Genomic DNA, 21,069 nt, shown 5'->3' with positions numbered 1-21,069 from the left:
CCCCCAACCCCCCTCTTCCCAAATAGCCAACAAATCCAGTCTGGCATCCTTACTTGGAATTCCAATCACAGCACATGTTCCACCCAGATCCAGCCACAACTATAACTATGCTCAAATGCCACACAACACCAGTTCCAATTCAGTTTTAATCCTCTCACCAAGGTCCCTCCCTGCTCCTGAGACATGTGCCCTGTCAAAAGGTTTAACCTTTAGTCACACACCTAAATTCAGTGATACTACCATGGTCAAAGATCTCCTCCCTTTACTGGAAAACCCAACTGAAAATGTCATTCCACCACCCAGTCACAACCCCCAAGTTGCAGAGCCAGCATTGACCCTTGCCTGGAACAATTCTGACCAATGGTCCAAAGTGACCTTCCTCCTCTCCCCAAAAATTATACCTTGCTGCTGTATCAGGAATTCCTGACATCCTATATTGTCTCCTAGTCTTTCTTGTAGAGTCTGGCAGAAACCTGTGCCATTGGAAGCTGAGTGCAGACCGTTCTGTCATCCTCCCAGTGGCTAAGGCTCCACGACTGTGGTACTTGTCCATGGGGAGTATGAGTCAGAGGGATTGAATCAGTTGTGACACCTCAACCTACGAAGCTGTTCCACATGATCCCATCCCCTCCATTCAGGCAGAACTGCAGAAAGTATTAAAAACTGTAGGTCCCTTACAAGGTCTCACAACTGCCTCCACAGACCTACTGAACCCAACTGAGCCACACACCCCTGCTTGCTACATAGTACCCAAAATCAACAAACAAAACCATCCACTCTGTCCCATAGTAGCAAACTTCAAAGCTTCAGTGGAAAGGATCTCAGCTCTGGTTGAACAGCACTTCCAACCTGTCAACAGCAACATTCCAGTCAACAGCAACCTTCCATCCTACATCAAAGACATGAACTACTTCCTGGAATGGCTTTAATCTACCCCACACCTCTCCTGCCTGAACCTTCCTGGTCACCATGTATACTACATTTCTCTCCACAAACATTTAACATACTCATGGTCTCTTTGCCATTGAGCACTACCTCTCCCAGAACCCACTCGAAAGCCTCCCAAAAACCTCGTTCCTTCTCACTTGCTGACTTTATTCTCACCCATAATTAGTTAATTTTTGAGGGCCAGAACTACAAACAAATCCCAAGCACAGTAATGGGAACAAGGACAGTCCCATCCCATGCCAGCCTTTCCATGGGCCACATGGAAGAGGCGTTTCTTAAGACCCAGCATCTGCTTCCCCTGTTTTGCTATAGGTTTTTCTTGACGACATCATTTTGAACTCTTGGTGAAGCAGAACTTCTTAACTTCATTCAAAATCTCAACTCAGACAAACTGTCCACCTGGGGGTTCCCAACACCTCAAAATGGAGCATGCCTTCCAGCATAACTGGGGTCCTAGGCACATGCTACATTGCACGAGTCATTTAGATTGTTCCATCCAACACCAGTCCCTCAGAACTGCGCAGATGGGAACTTTCACTACAAAACATTCTTTCAGTCTGCCAACTCCCTGGACTCAGACTATATTAACCTCTACTCCTGTCACTTCTTTGATCCTCCACTCTTTATTTTTGCACACTTTGCAGCACTGTGTGTGTGTGTGTGTGTGTGTGTGTGTGTGTGTGTGTGTGTGTGTGTGTGTGTCTGTCCTGTTTCACTCTGCATTTTACATCATTTTTTATTTGTTATCTTTTTCTTCGTAGTTCGTACCATTAATCTTATTCATCTCACATATACCTCTTTAATTCTCAATCTATCTTCTTTTTTCTTTGAAGCTGGCATAGTATCTATGATGCACTGTCTTTGACTTCCATTTGGTACCCTTACTCCAGCTATGCTTACCTCACCCTTGTTACTTCATAATCTAAATTGTGAGTGACCTGCATCCACTTACCCTTTTCCCCCCCATTTTTCCTCACTCCTTTCTCCTCGGTATTGAAGAAACAAGTTTCCGAAAACTAGGCTTGATTTATTTTCATCAGTTCTGTGTGACTGTTAGCTGTACTGATCTAAGGTAAGTTCTGGCCAGCTCATCTGTGTCTTTGTATATTTTTGACATTTCTGTAAGAGATTCTCCTTCTAATCAATCACTCTGTTCAACAAAAGTATTGATGGAGTAATAAATTTTCCTTCTTATTTTACATTATCTCTCGCAGCATCTGTGGACAATTTATAATGCATGAGTACACAGTACATCTTATTTACAGTACTCTATATATGTGTGAATTTCATTCGCAGAATGTAAGTGTGAACTGATATAACACTTTCATCTAGAGATTCCAATGTTGAAGCAAATATTTTCAATTACACACACAAATTAGAGTATGTTCTTATGATACTCACTTATAAAATATGCCTCAATCTTTACATGCTGTATGCCTCAATCTTTACATGCTGTAGCCTTAAAAGACTTGTATGTATATTTTTCTTCTGCCTTTTATGTATGAAATGTTGAAATGTAACAATCTGAAGAAGTGTGATCTCTCTCTCTCTCTCTCTCTCTCTCTCTCTCTCTCTCTTTCTCTCTCTTTTTCTCCGCTCCCCTCCCCTCCCTCTCCCCTCCCCTTCCTCCCTCCCCTTCCCTTTCCCCCTCCCCTTGTTCCCTTCCCATTCCCCCCTCCCCTTCCCCTTTCGCCCCTCTCCCCCCCTCTCTGGCGAGACCTACATTTTATCACCAGAAAATTATTTATCAGTAAAGGTGACTTCATAATGTTTTCTCACTAAGTACATCAAAAAATGCAAATGATAGCTCCCCAACTTTATTTGCAGTGGCATGCGTGTGTGAATACTTCACGTGTGATAGTCACCTTGGTTACAGAGAGCAGCAGTACAGTGGACTGCAGGGTCACACTGTGTGGGTTGCTAAACACAGTGCAGAGGAAGACTGTACACACAGCAGTCTGTGGTGCACCTGTTAGTCAGAAGTTTCGTGTCATTTGATGATGAGATGGATGAGTAAAATTGTGCGTGGCATGTGATTTGTAGAAGGTGAAGCAGCGTTAGACTCGTATCAATGATCGAGAGTCCTGGAATTTTCTTATAGAACTGCTGATTGCTGACAAGGGGCTGTTTGCATTTGCGTTTCTAGAGTTTGCCATGGATAGCGTTCTTTACTCCTGTTGATCATTATCTTGCCTTCTGTGGATGACGATGCCATCCATTACTTCGGGGAAGGGATGGGGAAGAGGCGAGGGGAGTACAGCATTTCATTATTGTTGCATGAGAAAGGCAGTATATCATGCTCCAGCAATACCAAATCCCTTACCATACAGGGTAAGTGCAGGTAAGGCTGGAAACTATCCCAGCACTGTGGTGGATGGGATCTTCAGATTCCAGGACAAAATGTGTCATATAACATTTTGACGTTTGGAAATCCAGAGAGTATTCTGCATCACTCAAGAATCATCTCCTCTGGAACATGGGAAAAACAGCTCTACTGAGTTGAGTACTGTTGGTTTGTGTTCCAGATTGTATAGTGGATGTCCTATCTTGAAAGCATTGTTTGATGGTTGTGGTTATTTCTCCTAGAACTTGGAAACAATGATTGATTCATACAGAACAGGAAAAATGGCACTTATCAGGGAACTGGAGTGCCCTAAGAAGTGTGATAGTACCACTCTTGTCCTCTATATACATAATTGATCTTATGGGTAGTGTGAACAATAATCTGTGACTGTGTGCTGACATTGCTGTAGTGTATGGGAAACTGTGGTCATTGAATGTAGGAGGATACAAGATGACTTGGATAAGATCTCTATTTGGTGTGATGAATAGCAATGTGCTGTAAATGTGGAAACATGTAAGTTTATGCAGAGGAGTAGGAAAACAATATTGTAATATTTGAATACAGAATTAGTGGTGTTCTGCTTTATAAAGTCACAGTGATTAAATGTGTAGATTTAACTTTACAAACCAATATGAAATGGGATGAGAACATATGACTGGCTGTAGAGAAGGCAAAGGGTGGACTTCCATTTATTGGGAGAATTTATGAAAGAGTACTTCATCTATAAAGGACACTGCATACAGAACACTCTCGTTTCAAACTTAACACTTTGAGGACCAGACACTTAGAAGAATTTTGGGCCAAGAAGACCAGAAATTTATGTCATTATTTTAAATTTTACTGGAACACATATGTGATATATCTTAAAGTGTAACACACACAAAAAAGACCAATATTACATGTGAAAGCTTAGCTTCTCTTATAGCTTATGAATCTTCGAAACCAAGATTATATGCGAAAGCTTAGCTTTTCTTATAGTTACACTATGCATATTAATTCAAACCATTAACTTTTCCTATTTGCATTTTCATGCTACTTAATAGTGATGTTGGCACTGCTTCTGAATATATGCAGTCATCAGCTGGCAAGATCATATGACATGAGCAATGATTGGCTTAGAAAAGTGCATCGCAATCTCTATTTCAATGCTTCAGAAACTAGAGTGCTGTGTTGGGTGGAATTCTGATTTTTACTTTCATAATACGAAAATATGCAGCGTACATATTGCCACTCATCAAAGAGCTTTCCAAAACTTTTTTTTTTTCTGGATTCCATTTGTTAAAGTGCCGGAAAGTTCTACACTAGTGTATAGAACGTTAATCTTTCAAAGGACTGATAAGTTTTACAGTTTTGAGGGAATGTATACTGTCACTTAACATGGAGAAAGTGTGTTTTCGCTCGAGAAAACCTATATTTTTTAACTGGGACATCCGGGAAAAATCTGGGAATTTCTTTTCCTTGTCCTTGTATACACCCTGTTGAAGGCCACATCTTCACAATATATACTGACCATTGGCCCACAGATGTGTTCGCACTTTCCCAGCCCTAGATCAGCTTTGTGCCATTTCAACTTAATGCCCTCAGTTTCATTGCCTAGTTCTTGACTTGACATTTGATCCATCAGTGACATTGAAAGTGTGTTTACTTACACTATGTTAAGAGTCTGTGCCAACTCCTAGGCAATATATTGAAATGAGATGGCAGTGTCACAGAAGGACACAGAAATGAAGGACCAGCTGACTGGAATATTAGGCCTCCAATTGCGGCATGTGCCACTGCCAGCTATCAGTGCAGCAGTGTATTGCGACTTAAGCCACGGGCTGGATGTAGCCATATGTACCTACATCACTTCGCTGCTGTCTACATCTACATCTACATTTATACTCCGCAAGCCACCCAACGGTGTGTGGCGGAGGGCACTTTACGTGCCACTGTCATTATCTCCCTTTCCTGTTCCAGTCGCGTATGGTTCGCGGGAAGAACGACTGTCTGAAAGCCTCTGTGCGCGCTCTAATCTCTCTAATTTTACATTTGTGATCTCCTCGGGAGGTATAAGTAGGGGGAAGCAATATATTCGATACCTCATCCAGAAACGCACCCTCTCGAAACCTGGCGAGCAAGCTACATCGCGATGCAGAGCGCCTCTCTTGCAGAGTCTGCCACTTGAGTTTGTTAAACATCTCCGTAACGCTATCACGGTTACCAAATAACCCTGTGACGAACCGCGCCGCTCTTCTTTGGATCTTCTCTATCTCCTCCGTCAACCCGATCTGGTACGGATCCCACACTGATGAGCAATACTCAAGTATAGGTCGAACGAGTGTTTTGTAAGCCACCTCCTTTGTTGATGGACTACATTTTCTAAGGACTCTCCCAATGAATCTCAACCTGGTACCCGCCTTACCAACAATTAATTTTATATGATCATTCCACTTCAAATCGTTCCGCACGCATACTCCCAGATATTTTACAGAAGTAACTGCTACCAGTGTTTGTTCCGCTATCATATAATCATACAATAAAGGATCCTTCTTTCTATGTATTCGCAATACATTACATTTGTCTATGTTAAGGGTCAGTTGCCACTCCCTGCACCAATTGCCTATCCGCTGCAAATCTTCCTGCATTTCGCTACAATTTTCTAATGCTGCAACTTCTCTGTATACTACAGCATCATCCGCGAAAAGCCGCATGGAACTTCCGACACTATCTACTAGGTCATTTATATATATTGTGAAAAGCAATGGTCCCATAACACTCCCCTGTGGCACGCCAGAGGTTACTTTAACGTCTGTAGACGTCTCTCCGTTGATAACAACATGCTGTGTTCTGTTTGCTAAAAACTCTTCAATCCAGCCACACAGCTGGTCTGATATTCCGTAGGCTCTTACTTTGTTTATCAGGCGACAGTGCGGAACTGTATCGAACGCCTTCCGGAAGTCAAGAAAAATAGCATCTACCTGGGAGCCCGTATCTAATATTTTCTGGGTCTCATGAACAAATAAAGCGAGTTGGGTTTCACACGATCGCTGTTTCCGGAATCCATGTTGATTCCTACATAGTAGATTCTGAGTTTCCAAAAACGACATGATACTCGAGCAAAAGACATGTTCTAAAATTCTACAACAGATCGACGTCAGAGATATAGGTCTATAGTTTTGCGCATCTGCTCGACGACCCTTCTTGAAGACTGGGACTACCTGTGCTCTTTTCCAATCATTTGGAACCTTCTGTTCCTCTAGAGACTTGCGGTACACGGCTGTTAGAAGGGGGGCAAGTTCTTTCGCGTACTCTGTGTAGAATCGAATTGGTATCCCGTCAGGTCCAGTGGACTTTCCTCTGTTGAGAGATTCCAGTTGCTTTTCTATTCCTTGGACACTTATTTCGATGTCAGCCATTTTTTCGTTGGTGCGAGGATTTAGAGAAGGAACTGCAGTGTGGTCTTCCTCTGTGAAACAGCTTTGGAAAAAGGTGTTTAGTATTTCAGCTTTACGCTTGTCATCCTCTGTTTCAATGCCATCATCATCCCGGAGTGTCTGGACATGATGTTTCGAGCCACTTACTGATTTAACGTAAGACCAGAACTTCCTAGGATTTTCTGTCAAGTCGGTACCTAGTATTTTACTTTCGAATTCACTGAACGCTTCACGCATAGCCCTCCTTACGCTAACTTTGACATCGTTTAGCTTCTGTTTGTCTGAGAGGTTTTGGCTGCGTTTAAACTTGGAGTGAAGCTCTCTTTGCTTTCGCAGTAGTTTCCTAACTTTGTTGTTGTACCACGGTGGGTTTTTCCCGTCCCTCACAGTTTTACTCGGCACGTACCTGTCTAAAACGCATTTTACGATTGCCTTGAACTTTTTCCATAAACACTCAACATTGTCAGTGTCGGAACAGAAATTTTCGTTTTGATCTGTTAGGTAGTCTGAAATCTGCCTTCTATTACTCTTGCTAAACAGATAAACCTTCCTCCCTTTTTTTATATTCCTATTAACTTCCATATTCAGGGATGCTGCAACGGCCTTATGATCACTGATTCCCTGTTCTGCACTTACAGAGTCGAAAAGTTCGGGTCTGTTTGTTATCAGTAGGTCCAAGATGTTATCTCCACGAGTCGGTTCTCTGTTTAATTGCTTGAGGTAATTTTCGGATAGTGCACTCAGTATAATGTCACTCGATGCTCTGTCCCTACCACCCGTCCTAAACATCTGAGTGTCCCAGTCTATATCTGGTAAATTGAAATCTCCACCTAAGACTATAACATGCTGAGAAAGTTTATGTGAAATGTATTCCAAATTTTCTCTCAGTTGTTCTGCCACTAATGCTGCTGAGTCGGGGGGTCGGTAAAAGGAGCCAATTATTAACCTAGCTCAGTTGTTGAGTGTAACCTCCACCCATAATAATTCACAGGAACTATCCACTTCTACTTCACTACAGGATAAACTACCACTAACAGCGACGAACACTCCACCACCGGTTGCATGCAATCTATCCTTTCTAAACACCGTCTGTGCCTTTGTAAAAATTTCGGCAGAATTTATCTCTGGCTTCAGCCAGCTTTCTGTACCTATAACGATTTCAGCTTCGGTGCTTTCTATCAGCGCTTGAAGTTCCGGTACTTTACCAACGCAGCTTCGACAGTTTACAATTACAATACCGATTGCTGCTTGGTCCCCGCATGTCCTGACTTTGCCCCGCACCTGTTGAGGCTGTTGCCCTTTCTGCACTTGCCCGAGGCCATCTAACCTAAAAAACCGCCCAGCCCACGCCACACAACCCCTGCTACCCGTGTAGCCGCTTGTTGCGTGTAGTGGACTCCTGACCTATCCAGCGGAACCACCCGAAACCCCACCACCCTATGGCGCAAGTCGAGGAATCTGCAGCCCTTGCATGGACTAAGTCATCCAGGTATCCACCCTACAATACCAGAATGTCTTGTATGGTCTGACATACAAAAAGACTGTCATGGACCAAGAAATGTGTCCCCTGCCAGAAGTGCAATGTCACACACCATGTACAGGCACTGCTCAGAAACTTCGTTACTCCCATTGCATGTTTTATTTTAAGACCTTGCGGGGCCTTAAACTTCCAACCTGGGGAACCCACAACATTGGGATGGGCCTTACTGAGTGCGACTACGACTATAACTACAACAACAACAACAACAACAACAGCAACTACTACTACTACTACTACTACTACTACTACTACTACCACTACCACTACCACCACCACCTGTGGTAAGAATGCCATTGTACACCTATGTGCTGATTTGGCCAGATACTTTTTGTAATTATGTATAAAATTATGGAAAACTGTGTTTGCTACCATATACAGACTATGTAGATTTGCAGCTCATACTGAGAACGAATGCCTTGAATTCTCCAAAATCATCACTTGAGCTCTTTCTGTGACTTCAGTGGTCTTCATGACATCTAGCAAGTGATGCTTCCTCAGTGGTGCAGTCGAATCTCTGTTTGACTTTTCTGAAGCTCAATACTTCTTCACAACTTCATAAACTTTGGATTTTTTATATTTAAAGAAGCAAATTGCATCTGAAACTTAGCCCCCCAGTGCGAATGCCTTCGGCAGTCATGGCTCTCTCATCATACTCTGAATTTTGTTTCAAAATCTTAGCCATCTTGTGATTATAACTGATCACTAGAAACAATTGGCAGTGCAGAGTGTCAACAATGACCTCTGGCAGTGGAATAATGAGAAAGGAAATCTAGATTTACATGGATTTTGTATTCTTCAGGTATGGTATCACTTTCAAGTCAGTTGTAACATGAATAAATTGTATCATTGCAGCATCAGAAAGTGAAACAACTGGGAAATGAAGCAAAGTGGTACTTACATTTTATAGACTTCGTATTAGTTTTTCTGGCACCTGTCTGATGATGGCAGGGATCCTTATATTAAGGACCACTCAGAGCATAATACATGACTTATCATCTGCAAGTCAGAAATGTTTGGGTTCAGTCCTGAATAATTCACAAAGTGCATGCCTTATGTGATATTAGACATAACGTATGTTACCAAAGTACAGGAGACTATTGTGTTAGTGACTCAGTACCATGGAGTCTTCAAAGAAATAGTGAGACATATCATTTCAATAATTGTTATGGTTTCTTAGGAGCAAATTAGTGTTGTTTGGTACAAGCAGACAGACCTCTGTGCAAGAAATAATCCATTACATATATACGGCACACAAGTGATGGCTAGGTCAATGTTTGGTGTTTTTTTTTTTCAGTGTGTTGATTACTGATTACTTGTTTACTTTCTTCGTTTATTCTCATGAACTTCCTAGAAGAGAATTTCTGTTAGCTAGAATGCACATTACTGCTGTTTGCTGCCAGATTAGTTCCTGTTTTCTTTTACTGTGTATAACTTTTAAACTTAATTTAGAACAAAGTCACTTGGAGTTTGTTTATGAGTTTTATTAAAATATGAGCATTCGCCAGTCTTCTTGTGCTTATTTTTATTGAGAGCTGTGTAGTATGAATGAAATTTAAATTACTTTGTCTAAATTCTGTCATAAATGGGAAATGAAACATCTTGTCTTTATTTTCTGAACAGCTTTGTAATATTTAAATCTGTATAATATGCTAAAATCGAGATCCTGTAAAATGTTGACCTTCATATTGTACACAGACTTAGGACAAAATTAATCATCATAAAATTTGTGCTTCTCTCTAAACAATTTACTATGAAAGTTAGTATATTATTAAATGCTTGAAAATCATTATTTGTTATCCTTGGTTTTTGTTGTGGACTTCAGTCCAAAGACTGGTTTGATGCAGCTCTTTGTACTATTAGGTCCATCATGAAAATAGGGACCTCAAGGTCATCTCACTGTCCTAAAGCATTGCCAGTTAGTGGTAATTTCAGCTGTTTGTAAAACTCCTGAAAAAATGCGAGACAAATCTATTTCTTGTCCAAAAAAATACGAGACATATCTATTTTTAGTCTAGAATATGATGAAGTACTTTCCAACAGAAAATTCTTGCAAGCAGCTAAGAAAAAGAATAAAAACTAAAAGTTACAAGAATTTTGAAGAAAAAATATTATTTTGTTTCAACTTGTGGGAAAAGAAAGCTACTGACATATTTGGACTGAAAATAATATATGAACATTTTTAAAGTTTGTAGATGTTTATTATACCTATTATATAATGAAAATGTAAAAGTATTCCAAGATAAAAAAATAAAACACTGTAAGATGTGTGAAATACACTTATGTATTGAAAAGTGTTGTCACTGACAAATTTGTGTTCTTTGGACCTTTCAGTGAGAAAGTTGTTAAGGAAACTATGAATTAATTTTGATAACGTCTGAGACATCATTTGCGAGAGACTCCATGTGTAACAGCATACGAGTATTTGTGTGCCGCCACCAGGATTTCAGTTCTGAAGGCTTGCCTTGATAGGACAGAGAATATTCCCTATCTCCCAAAAATTTATTTGCAGCCCTTACTGACTCTTTGTCACTGCGCACCCCCCTCTGCGGGTTCGGGTATTAGAATTGGCCCGAGGTGTTCCTGCCTATCATAAGATGCGACTTAAAGGAGTCTCATATATATATATATATATATATATATATATATATATATATATATATATATATATATATATATATATATATATATATATATATATATAAAAAGAAAGATGATGAGACTTACCCAACAAAAGCGCTGGCAGGTCGATAGACACACAAATAAACACAAACATACACACAAAACTCTAGCTTTCGCAACCAACGGTTGCCTCGTCAGGAAAGAGGGAAGGAGAAGGAAAGACAAAAGGATTGGGTTTTAAGGGAGAGGGTAAGGAGTCATTCCAATCCCGGGAGCGGAAAGACTTACCTTGGGGGAAAAAAGGACAGGTTTACACTCGTACACACACACACACATATCCATCCACACATACACAAGCAGACATTTGTAAAGGCAAAGAGTTTGGGCCAAACTCTTTGCCTTTACAAATGTCTGCTTGTGTATGTGTGGATGGATATGTGTGTGTGTGTGTACGAGTGTAAACCTGTCCTTTTTTCCCCCAAGGTAAGTCTTTCCGCTCCCGGGATTGGAATGACTCCTTACCCTCTCCCTTAAAACCCAATCCTTTTGTCTTTCCTTCTCCTTCCCTCTTTCCTGACGAGGCAACCGTTGGTTGCGAAAGCTAGAGTTTTGTGTGTATGTTTGTGTTTATTTGTGTGTCTATCGACCTGCCAGCGCTTTTGTTGGGTAAGTCTCATCATCTTTCTTTTTAAATATATTTTTCGCACGTGGAATGTTTCCCTCTATTATATTCATATATATATATATATATATATATATATATATATATATATTCGTGGAATGTTTCCTTCTATTATATATATATATATATATATATATATATATATATATATATATATGGTCCCCTGTGGGGTTTGACCACCATTCTTCTTAATTTTCCTGAAGAGTGAGCCAATTGGGGAAGGGGATCATAAATGGTGCATCGTGTCCATTGTGCGCTGAGACGTTTAGCATCCTTCGTCGACATGGATCTGCACTTCCGCTCATTCTCCAGCTGGTTGGCAAGATCACCCTTCTGGGTGTGCTTTCCTCCTTCCACTGTGCAGTATCGTTTTCTGTGTTGACGGTGATAATGGACTTGTTTACTTGTTTGCACCTGATATCCAGCATGGTAGCCAGTCCGTTGTGGTGGGGCCACCGTGTACCATGTTGGTTGAAACCCCCTGACCACACAGGGGTTGCTCTGTTAATGCCTGCACCGTTAACTCCCCATGTATACCAAGGAGTAGATGCCCGTCACCCTGGGGAATCGGGACTCCTATCCTGCCAGATGGCCTTTGCTGCGGCTAGGTGGTGCCTGTGGGGAGGGCCCCTGGTCAGAGTGGGTGGCATCAGGGTGGATAATACACTACGAAGTGCAGTACGTCATCTCTTACTGGGAGTCAACCACCAGCAGTTGCTGAGCGTTCAAGGACTCAATTCAATGCATAGAAGTATGACCCCAAATCATTCTCCTCCCTGGCTACTCCATGGGAGGAATGCCAGGCTAAGGATGGCAGCGAACCATATTCATCCCGGCACCTAGTCTGTACGAGAGCTGATGGGGAATCCTTTGTGTTGATGAAGCCTCAGCTTTCTGTAGAGCATTTAGAGGACAAGTTTGGGGAGGTGGAGGGATTGTCCAAAATGCGATCAGGGTCAGTCTTGATAAAAACAGCATCCTCTGCCCAGTCACGGGCATTACTCGCTTGTGACAAGCTGAAGGATGTTTCTGTTACCGTCACGCCCCATAAGAGCTTAAATATGGTCCAGGGTATTATATTCCACAGGACCTTCTTTTGCAGTCTGACGATGATGAGCTGCATGCCAATTTAGAGTGGTGAGGTGTTCATTTCCCCCTTCTTGTCCATAGGGGTCCGAATGATAATCAGGTTGCCACCGGTGCCTTCATCTTGACCTTCGAGGGTGATGGTCTACCGCTGTGTTGTCAAGCCATATATCCCTCCCCTGATGCTTTGCTTTTAAAAGCTGGAAGTTCAGGCATATGTCTTCCTACTGCACTTCCAATGCCTTCCATCTGTGTCAACTGTGGAGAGCACCATTCACCTTGCTCACCGAACTGCAGGATTCTCCAGAAAGAACGGAAAATCATGGAATACAAGACCCTGGACCGACTAACCTACACTGAGGCTAAGAGGAAGTTTGAACGCCTACCTTCTGTGCCTATGACATCTTCTTACGCCACCGCTATGAGAACAGTTATTGCCCCATCAGTTCCGCCAATTCCAGTCGGCTCTCAGAGCGTAAAACTACACCTGCCCCCTTGGTGGGCACTTCCCTCCCTGTCCTTCCTGCACCTCCTACTTTGGGAGCAACACCCTCCCAAACCATCAGGGACATCAGTCCCACGTTCTCAGCCACAGAAGCGTAAGTCTTCTTCAGCTCCTCTCACTAGGAAGGGTTCCCTTGGGACACTCCCTTCCCAGGTTCCTACCAGTGGTAAAGCGGACGCCCACCAGTGGCTGAAGCACCCACAGGTAGTAGGTCGTAGGGCTTCACAGTCCTCCTCAGTCCCTGAGACTGAATCAGTGAAGCCCTCCCAGCCGGAAAAACCCAAGGAGCAGAAAGAGAAACCAAAAAGAAAAAGACCCCCAAGAACCAAGGCACTAAAGTGGCACCCACTCCACTGCTATCTACAAGCTCTGTGTCTGAGTGTGAAGTGGAGATTCTGGCATCCACCGAGGACCTAGATCTCACTTGGCCCTCGGACACAAAGTATGTTGATCACACAGGTACTCAGTCGGTGGCAGCAGGTGACCCTGAGGCGTAGACTGCTCATTGAGTGTTTCATGCCTTCCCAGTCTCACAATAACGTCATCCTCCAGTGGAATTGCAAAGGTTTTTTCCACCACCTGGCTGAGCTATGGTAACTGTTAAGCTTTACAGCTGCTTTGTGCATTGAGTCTGCCATCCGAACTGCCTTTTCCGGGCACCAACACCTGATTGCCTACTTCTTTGATGTACAGAAAGTGTATGACACAACCTGGCGACATCATATGCTTGCCACTTTATATGAGTGGGATCTCCGGGGCCCACTCCTGATTTTAATCCAAAACTTCCTGTCACTCCATAATTTCCATGTCCAAGTTGGTGCCTCCCATAGTTCCCTCCATATCCAGGAGAATGGAGTCCCATAAGGCTTTGTCTTGAGTGTTTCTCTATTTTTAGTGACCATAAACGGTCTAGCAGCTGCTGTAGGGCCGTCGGTCTCACCTTCTCTGTATGCAGATGGATTCTGCATTTCGTACTGTTCCTCCAGTAGTAGTGTTGATGTGGCATCTACAGGGAGCCATTCACAAGGTGCAGCTATGGCTTCCAGTTTTCAGCTGCAAAGTCGTGTGTCATGTACTTTCATTGGCATCGTACTCCTCATCCGGGACCAGAACTTTACCTTAATGATGATCCACTCACGGTACTGGAGATATATCGATTCTTAGGACTGGTTGTTCAATCCCATCTTGCTTATGGGAGTGTGGCTTTTGGTTTGGCGGCACCCTCAGCATTGCATCTACTTGACCCAGTGTTCCACTGCAGAGTTTGACAAGTGACAGGAGCTTTTAGGATGAGTCTGGTGACCAGCGTACTGACAGAGGATGGAACTCCTCACTTACCATGTCCTTTTCCCAACCATGGCTGTTCAACTCCCGCATCAGCAGCCCATGTCATGGCCTACGACTGCACTTCATGTCTCTAGTCCCTTCTGTCTGAACTGGAGTTCTTCCCTTTACCACCTCTACTCAAGGTCCATTCACATACACCTCAATGGTGTAAACCTAGGCTGAAGCTTCGCGTGGACCTTTCCCATGGCCCAAAGGACTCAGTCAACTTTGCGGCTCTCCGCTGTCACTTCCTGTCATGTACCAGGGCCATGAAGTGGTTTACACCGACAGCTCGATGGCTGATGGTCACATTGGTTTCGCATATGTTCATGGAAGACATATTGAACAGCACTCCTTGGCCGATGGCTGCAGTGTTTTCACTGCAGAGCTGGTGGCCATATCTTGTGCTCTTCAGCACATCCGCTCATGCCCTGGCGAGTCGTTTCTTGTCTGTACTGACTCCTTGAGCAGCCTACAAGCTGCAACGAAGCAATGAGACAGGTGCATCACAATGCTTAGTGCTGACACACTTCAGGGTGTTGGTGTGACCTTGAGGTGTCTAATTTCGTGACAGCCACTCTATTCCATCTTCTGCAAATTTCTTCATTTGTAGTCCGTAGAATATAAATTTTATAATTAAAAATTGTCTAGAGTAATATCTTCTGATGACAAGGATAATTTATTGTTGGGATACATAAATTTTGTAGTACATAGGTGGCAATTGGTACACACTATATTTATTTGATAATGTTGTGACAAATTAACTTATACTAATTTTTTAAAAATATAGGGTAAATAAGAAACTTTTTATGTTAGTTTTATGTTAGTGATGTAATTTTAGAGTTACTTTCAAAACTTTTAATAAATGCACCTTATATGTGGTATAGGAGACCTATCAGGACGATCCACAATTTACCTATTTTGATTTGGATGATGTTCGGAAACACCACTATAGTCTTCCAGAGAAAACAACTCTAACATTTGGAGACGGTCATGAATACAGAAAAATTGTTATTTTTAATTCTCTGACCTGGAAAAGATGTGAACTTATTACAATACGTGTTTCTACTCCATATGTTAAGGTAATGTGTAGGTTTTTACTTTCATGATTTTTTGAAAAGAGCAGTTGTATTTTCAGAATGTGTAGTTATTTATAATTTTATGTTTTTGTAGGTAACTCATAACAATGGATCCCAAATAATATGCCAGGTTACTCCTACATTTCTTCAGAATGGAAATATGATTGATTCACATTATGATGTTTCATTCATAGCGGATGTGCCAGCCTTATCTTTGGTTTCATACTTCATTAATGTTTTACCTTCAGGCACTCAACTCCTGTAAGTAATGAAGTATATTCCAGAGAATGACTTAATTACTGTCTTTGTGAAAATAAGTGAACATTGTTTCATGACATACATTAAAAATTATAGGTTGATTTTATTTGTTTATACAGAACACATGGATTTGAGATAGACTATGTCAATAAAGCTACAGAGAATCACCCAAGAAATGTGCTCACTTATATGTAATTGATTTAACTTTTAACTCAGCACTTGAAATTTATAACAAAAATATTTTGTGAAGTACAAGATTTATTTTGTAAATATTTGTGCATTGTGCAACAAAGATCAAATTCAGCTGAAATAGTTAAAGAAGCTTTTTGTCCTTAAAAAATTCTTAATCTTTTGTACTTGTAAGTATAAAAGTAAAGCAGTGACCAGTTGTGTAAAGTAATCTTATATGAAGATGTAATCCATGTTCCAAATTATTAAACTCTTCTCTCTTTTATTGCAGTTCAGATTCACTTTCGCAAATAAAGCTTTTGAACACTCCTAATAACTTCCTGAAAGTTGATGGCTTTGAGAATGTTCAGGTTTTTAATGATGCACACAAATTTTCAATAAAAAATAAGTTCTTATCTGCTGCTTTTGGTGTAGATGGACTCCTTAAAGCTATAACAATCAGAAGTTCTGGCATCACTGTTCCTGTCAGTCTAGATTTTGCCAGGTAAGATTCGTAGGTATTATTTTTCAGACTTTTTTCCACCATAAAATATTTACAGTTTGAATATAAAAGTGAGATTTGTTATTTAGGTATTGTTTTGTGATTTCTTTCTTATATTATTTTAATAAAGGACTTACTAATAATTTTGTACTCTGCTCAATATTAAGAATGGTTTTGTATTTAACTTTTGTATGTAGTGGGTGACATTGTTAGTTGGCAGTGAAGTCATGAAAGAAATGTTTGAAGTCTTGAAAGAAACGTGACGAACTACACCTACTGTTTCTGTGCCTGTGTGTGAATGTTTATTATAATTGTATCAAAAGGAACATTCACTTGAGAAAACTATAAAATTATGTGACAGTTGTCAGCCAATATTTACTTACAAGAGCAGAAATTTTTAGTACTGCTAATAGACACAAATAAAGGCATGTAAAACAATCCTAAATTTCAGAACTATTTGTTCTTTACTTTAAAAGGCTAAAAAGGATTGGTATATCAATGGACCCCAAGATGAGAGGGACCCCCTGTTGTGAGAATGAGAGGAGACAAATATGAAGGAGGTGTCTGAGGGAGTAGTACATTGGTAAGCACTGTGTCAACTTCAGACCAGAGATAATAAAGATAGAATGAAATGAAAATATGGATTAAATGGAAGAGAAATGAAATGGAGAAGATTAGTTTTTAACGTCCCATCCATCCCGGCAATTGCCTGAAATGATTTTAGGTAAATCATGGAACACCTAAATCAGGATGGCGGGACATGGATTTGAACTGTCGTCCTCCCGAATGCGAGTCCAGTGTGCTAATCACTGCGCCATCCCGCTCGCTTAGAAGAAATGAATTGAATAGAGCATTTAAGAACCAGAAGGAAGAAGAGACTGGGTGAAGACGTTTATATAATATACACTATACGATGAAAAGTATCCAGATATGCTCAGGTAAATGGAATTGACAAGAGGCACATTTGACAGTGTGAAAGGAGGTGGGAGTATTGTATTATCAGTAGAGAAACAGTTATTGTAGAATGGGTCAGTCAGTAGTGCTCAGTGACTTCAAATGTGGGCTATTCATTGGATGTCATTAGCGTAAAAAATCCATCGGGAACATTTTAACCCTTCTAAAGCTACCCAAGTTGATTGTTGGTGATGTAATTGTGAAGTGAAATGTTACAGAACACTCACAACTAAACTAAGATCAGGCACACATTATCAACTGAGAGACAATGGCTATCGAGCATTGCAGAGAGTGATTGTAAAAAAATCATGGATTAGGAAAAGGAATCATCTGTGAGTTCCAAAGGACAACCAGCAGTCCACCTTGCACGTTGACTGTGCATAGGGAGTTGCAAAGAACTGTGTGCAACGTTCGAGCAGCTCTTCATAAGCCATACATGTCTGTAGTCGGTTCTAAGTGAGTCACAAAGTTGTGTAAAGAATGATGTCACTGGACAGTGAATGACTGCAAATGAGTGACTTGATGTGATAAATCATGCTATGTCCGGTGACAGTCCAATGATAGGGTTTGGGTTTGCTGAATGCCTGCTCAAAGCTTTCCTGCTATCATGTGCATTGCCAACTGAAGTACAGAGGAGATGGTCTTATGACATGGCTATGTATTTAGTAGTTAGGATTGGTCCCCTTATTGCATTTCAGAAAACACTAAATGCAGAAGAATATGAACACATAATACCACATTGTTTACTGTGTAAAGTAGAGGAACAGTTTGGTAATGATGATTGTATCGCACGACAGTACAACCTGTCTTAAAGGAGCATCTGAGAGGCAATGGTTTGTGTACAGTAACATTCCAGAAATGAACCAACCTACCCACAGTTCTGACCTGAAGCCAAAAGGCCATCTTTGGGATGATTTAGAACATCGACATCACTACAGATCCCTGTGTCCAACATTATGATCTTCTCTGGTTTCAGCTCTTGAGGAAGAATAGGCTGCCATTCTTCCACAGACATCCAGACACCTCACTGGAAGTGTTGCCAGCAGAGTTGAAGCTGTCAGTAAGGCAGAGGGTGGCCACATTTCATATTAATGTCTGGAAACTTTTGATCAGATAGTGTATATCAGGCCTTTGTACTTAAGTAATGCAGAGAGTATTTAAGTGGTTAGAGAACCCGCGCCCTTCTTCTTTTTCTGCCCTTAAAAAAATAATGTGTTGAACCATCTCTTTGGCTACGCAGTATGTTAGGATTTGTTATTTCATAATGGTATTTATAACATCAACTGAATTTTATGCCAGTGCGTGGCAGAACATGATAATACAGGGTCCCCAGGCTAGAGGTATGCACAGTAACTGTCAAAGTAGTGGGAAGAAAGACTGCAGGAGAAGTTATTGAGTATGGCTGGGACACACCAAAAGTTGATGATGATTGGGTGATCGTTTTTTAGGGAGTCTACAGCAACAGTGCACATCTATGTCTTGTTACTACATTTCTCCATGAGACGTTTCCTGATCATTGGATCGGAAGGGAGGGTCCCATTGTCTGGCCCTCTTGGTGTCCTGATCTGACTTGCTCAATTTCAGTGCATGGGGGTTTAATGAGGACATTGGTTACAGAACAAAGGTTTGAGATGTGGAACATATGAGGTGATGAATCTGCGGTGCAGTAGATGCCATGCTTGTGAACATGTGATGAGTACTGTTTCAGTATCTGTGAGCTCCTGTGTACAATATTGGATAAATAAAAATATAAATCTTGATCAGTATTGAAAAGTAAACAAATGATATAAGAACGTAGGCTTCCACGGCCGGTGTCATAGTGATTAAAATTCTTCTGGGTATTATGCCGCGTCATTGCTAAAAACTAACAACAATAATAAAGTACCTGCACGCGGAGAGCCACCACCACCCAGCTCAAAAGTATTCTGTTCTCCATACGTTAACTGCCTGAGCGATGAAAATAACATTAAAGAAGAATTAAAGGAGCTACAACACACGTTTTGTGCCAACGGCTATGATGACAATATCATAAGAAAGGTAGCTAAAACCAAAGGCAAAGAAGAGAAGCTTCCACTGGTACACTTACCATATGTAAAAGGCATCAGTGAACGGCTAGGCACCTTTCTCTGCTGACAAGGTTTCAAACCGATTTTTTGAAGCAGTCACGGGATCCACGAAATGATAGGTTCCACCAAGGATGTAATCAACAATCTTAACACTGCAGGTGTTTACGAACTACGGTGTAATCAGCAATCTTAACACTGCAGGTGTTTACGAACTACGGTAATCAACAATCTTAACACTGCAGGTGTTTACGAACTACGGTGTGAGTGCGGAGCTGCCGACATAGGAGAAACAGGGAGACCTGTCAGCATACGAGTAACAGAACAAGAACGCTATGTACGATTACAACAACATGATAAATCTGTGATAGTGAAACACCACCGTGACTATGGACAATCTATCAGGTTCCAGGAAGCTCGAGTACTGGCGAGAGAATCATGGATGTGAGACCGCAAAATATGGGAGGCGATCAAAATTATTAAGCAGCCTGACAACATCAACAGGGAAGATGGCTACAAACTCCCGGTGTCCTGGCTGCCGGCCATCCCAGTCCAACAGGCCGCGAGTGGTCGCGGGGCAGAAGCTACATGGGATACGGACGTATCTGCACAACCAGCTTAGAGCAACTGTCAGTCCACTTCTGCGCACACCAGGAGGAAAACTTGCCGACCAGAAGCCGAACGCTGATTGGCGGACAGCTACCAATCGTTGATGACATGGACATTCACGAATAGCCTCTTTCCTTTAACCTTCCCTTATGTCATGACTAGTCAATCATATTAGAGGGCCAATTAAAAGTTCTACAACAGTGATGTAAGACATCGATAGTCTGTAATAAATAGAAGCACCTATCCCCATGTAAAACCAGTCGCGCCCTGAGGTAGGCCGTTGCAATTCGGCCGAAATGTCAGCTTTAGTTTATTATTGTTGTTAGTTTTTAGCAGTGATGCAGCATAATACTCAGAAGAGTTTTAATCACTAAGTAAACAAATGTTTTTGTATAACTCTTGCACAGAAACCCTGTATTAAATAGAAAACACTTCCTACTGCTCTGCTAAGTTATATTTATTTTGTCAAAAACCATCTCTCAGCATCCTAGGCCACCTTCAGTTGTCATCTGAAGATGGACTAAGAAGCTGAAAGCAAGTGCGCAACGAAATAAATATAATTTTGTACAGTGTTAGGAAGTGGTTTCCTGTTTAATATAATTCTATTTCTCCTAATTCAAAAGAGTGTTTAGATTGGACAAATAAATGAAATAAATTGCTTAATAAATACTTTTGCAAGTGACTGCTAAATTGACGTTATAGATGTTCCTCAGACTCACAGTAAATAGGATCAGGAATGAGTGAACTGAAATTGAACAGGATGATGCACTTTCTCATAGGCCGTGACGTAAACAGACCTAGGTGGACAGTGTTGTCACCAAAAAATTTGAGTCCTGTAGGCATTATTGAGATATGTAGAGGGCCACCAATACTCCTCTTGGCAATACCAGGAAGCTATTGGTACAGAATGATTGAGTATTTCTCTTCTCACCTTCCTGGACCGTTTTAAGTTGATTCTGTATCAAACTGA

The 21,069-nt window shown here is 41.3% G+C and overlaps 1 protein-coding gene across 1 annotated transcript in view; it reads left to right on the top strand.

Moving 5' to 3' along the window:
• The window catches only part of LOC126170901 (alpha-mannosidase 2), a 197,518-nt gene that overhangs the window by 146,308 nt on the left and 30,141 nt on the right, over positions 1–21,069 (top strand). Inside the window, exons 13-15 of the mRNA XM_049920758.1 lie at positions 15,354–15,548; positions 15,640–15,806; positions 16,264–16,476. Coding sequence (XP_049776715.1) covers positions 15,354–15,548; positions 15,640–15,806; positions 16,264–16,476 — 575 coding nt within the window. The remainder of the gene's footprint in view (positions 1–15,353; positions 15,549–15,639; positions 15,807–16,263; positions 16,477–21,069) is intronic.

This window comes from Schistocerca cancellata, chromosome 1 (assembly GCF_023864275.1).
Source record: "Schistocerca cancellata isolate TAMUIC-IGC-003103 chromosome 1, iqSchCanc2.1, whole genome shotgun sequence".
Lineage (NCBI taxonomy): Eukaryota > Metazoa > Arthropoda > Insecta > Orthoptera > Acrididae > Schistocerca > Schistocerca cancellata.
This window is presented reverse-complemented; position numbering and strand designations above follow the sequence as displayed.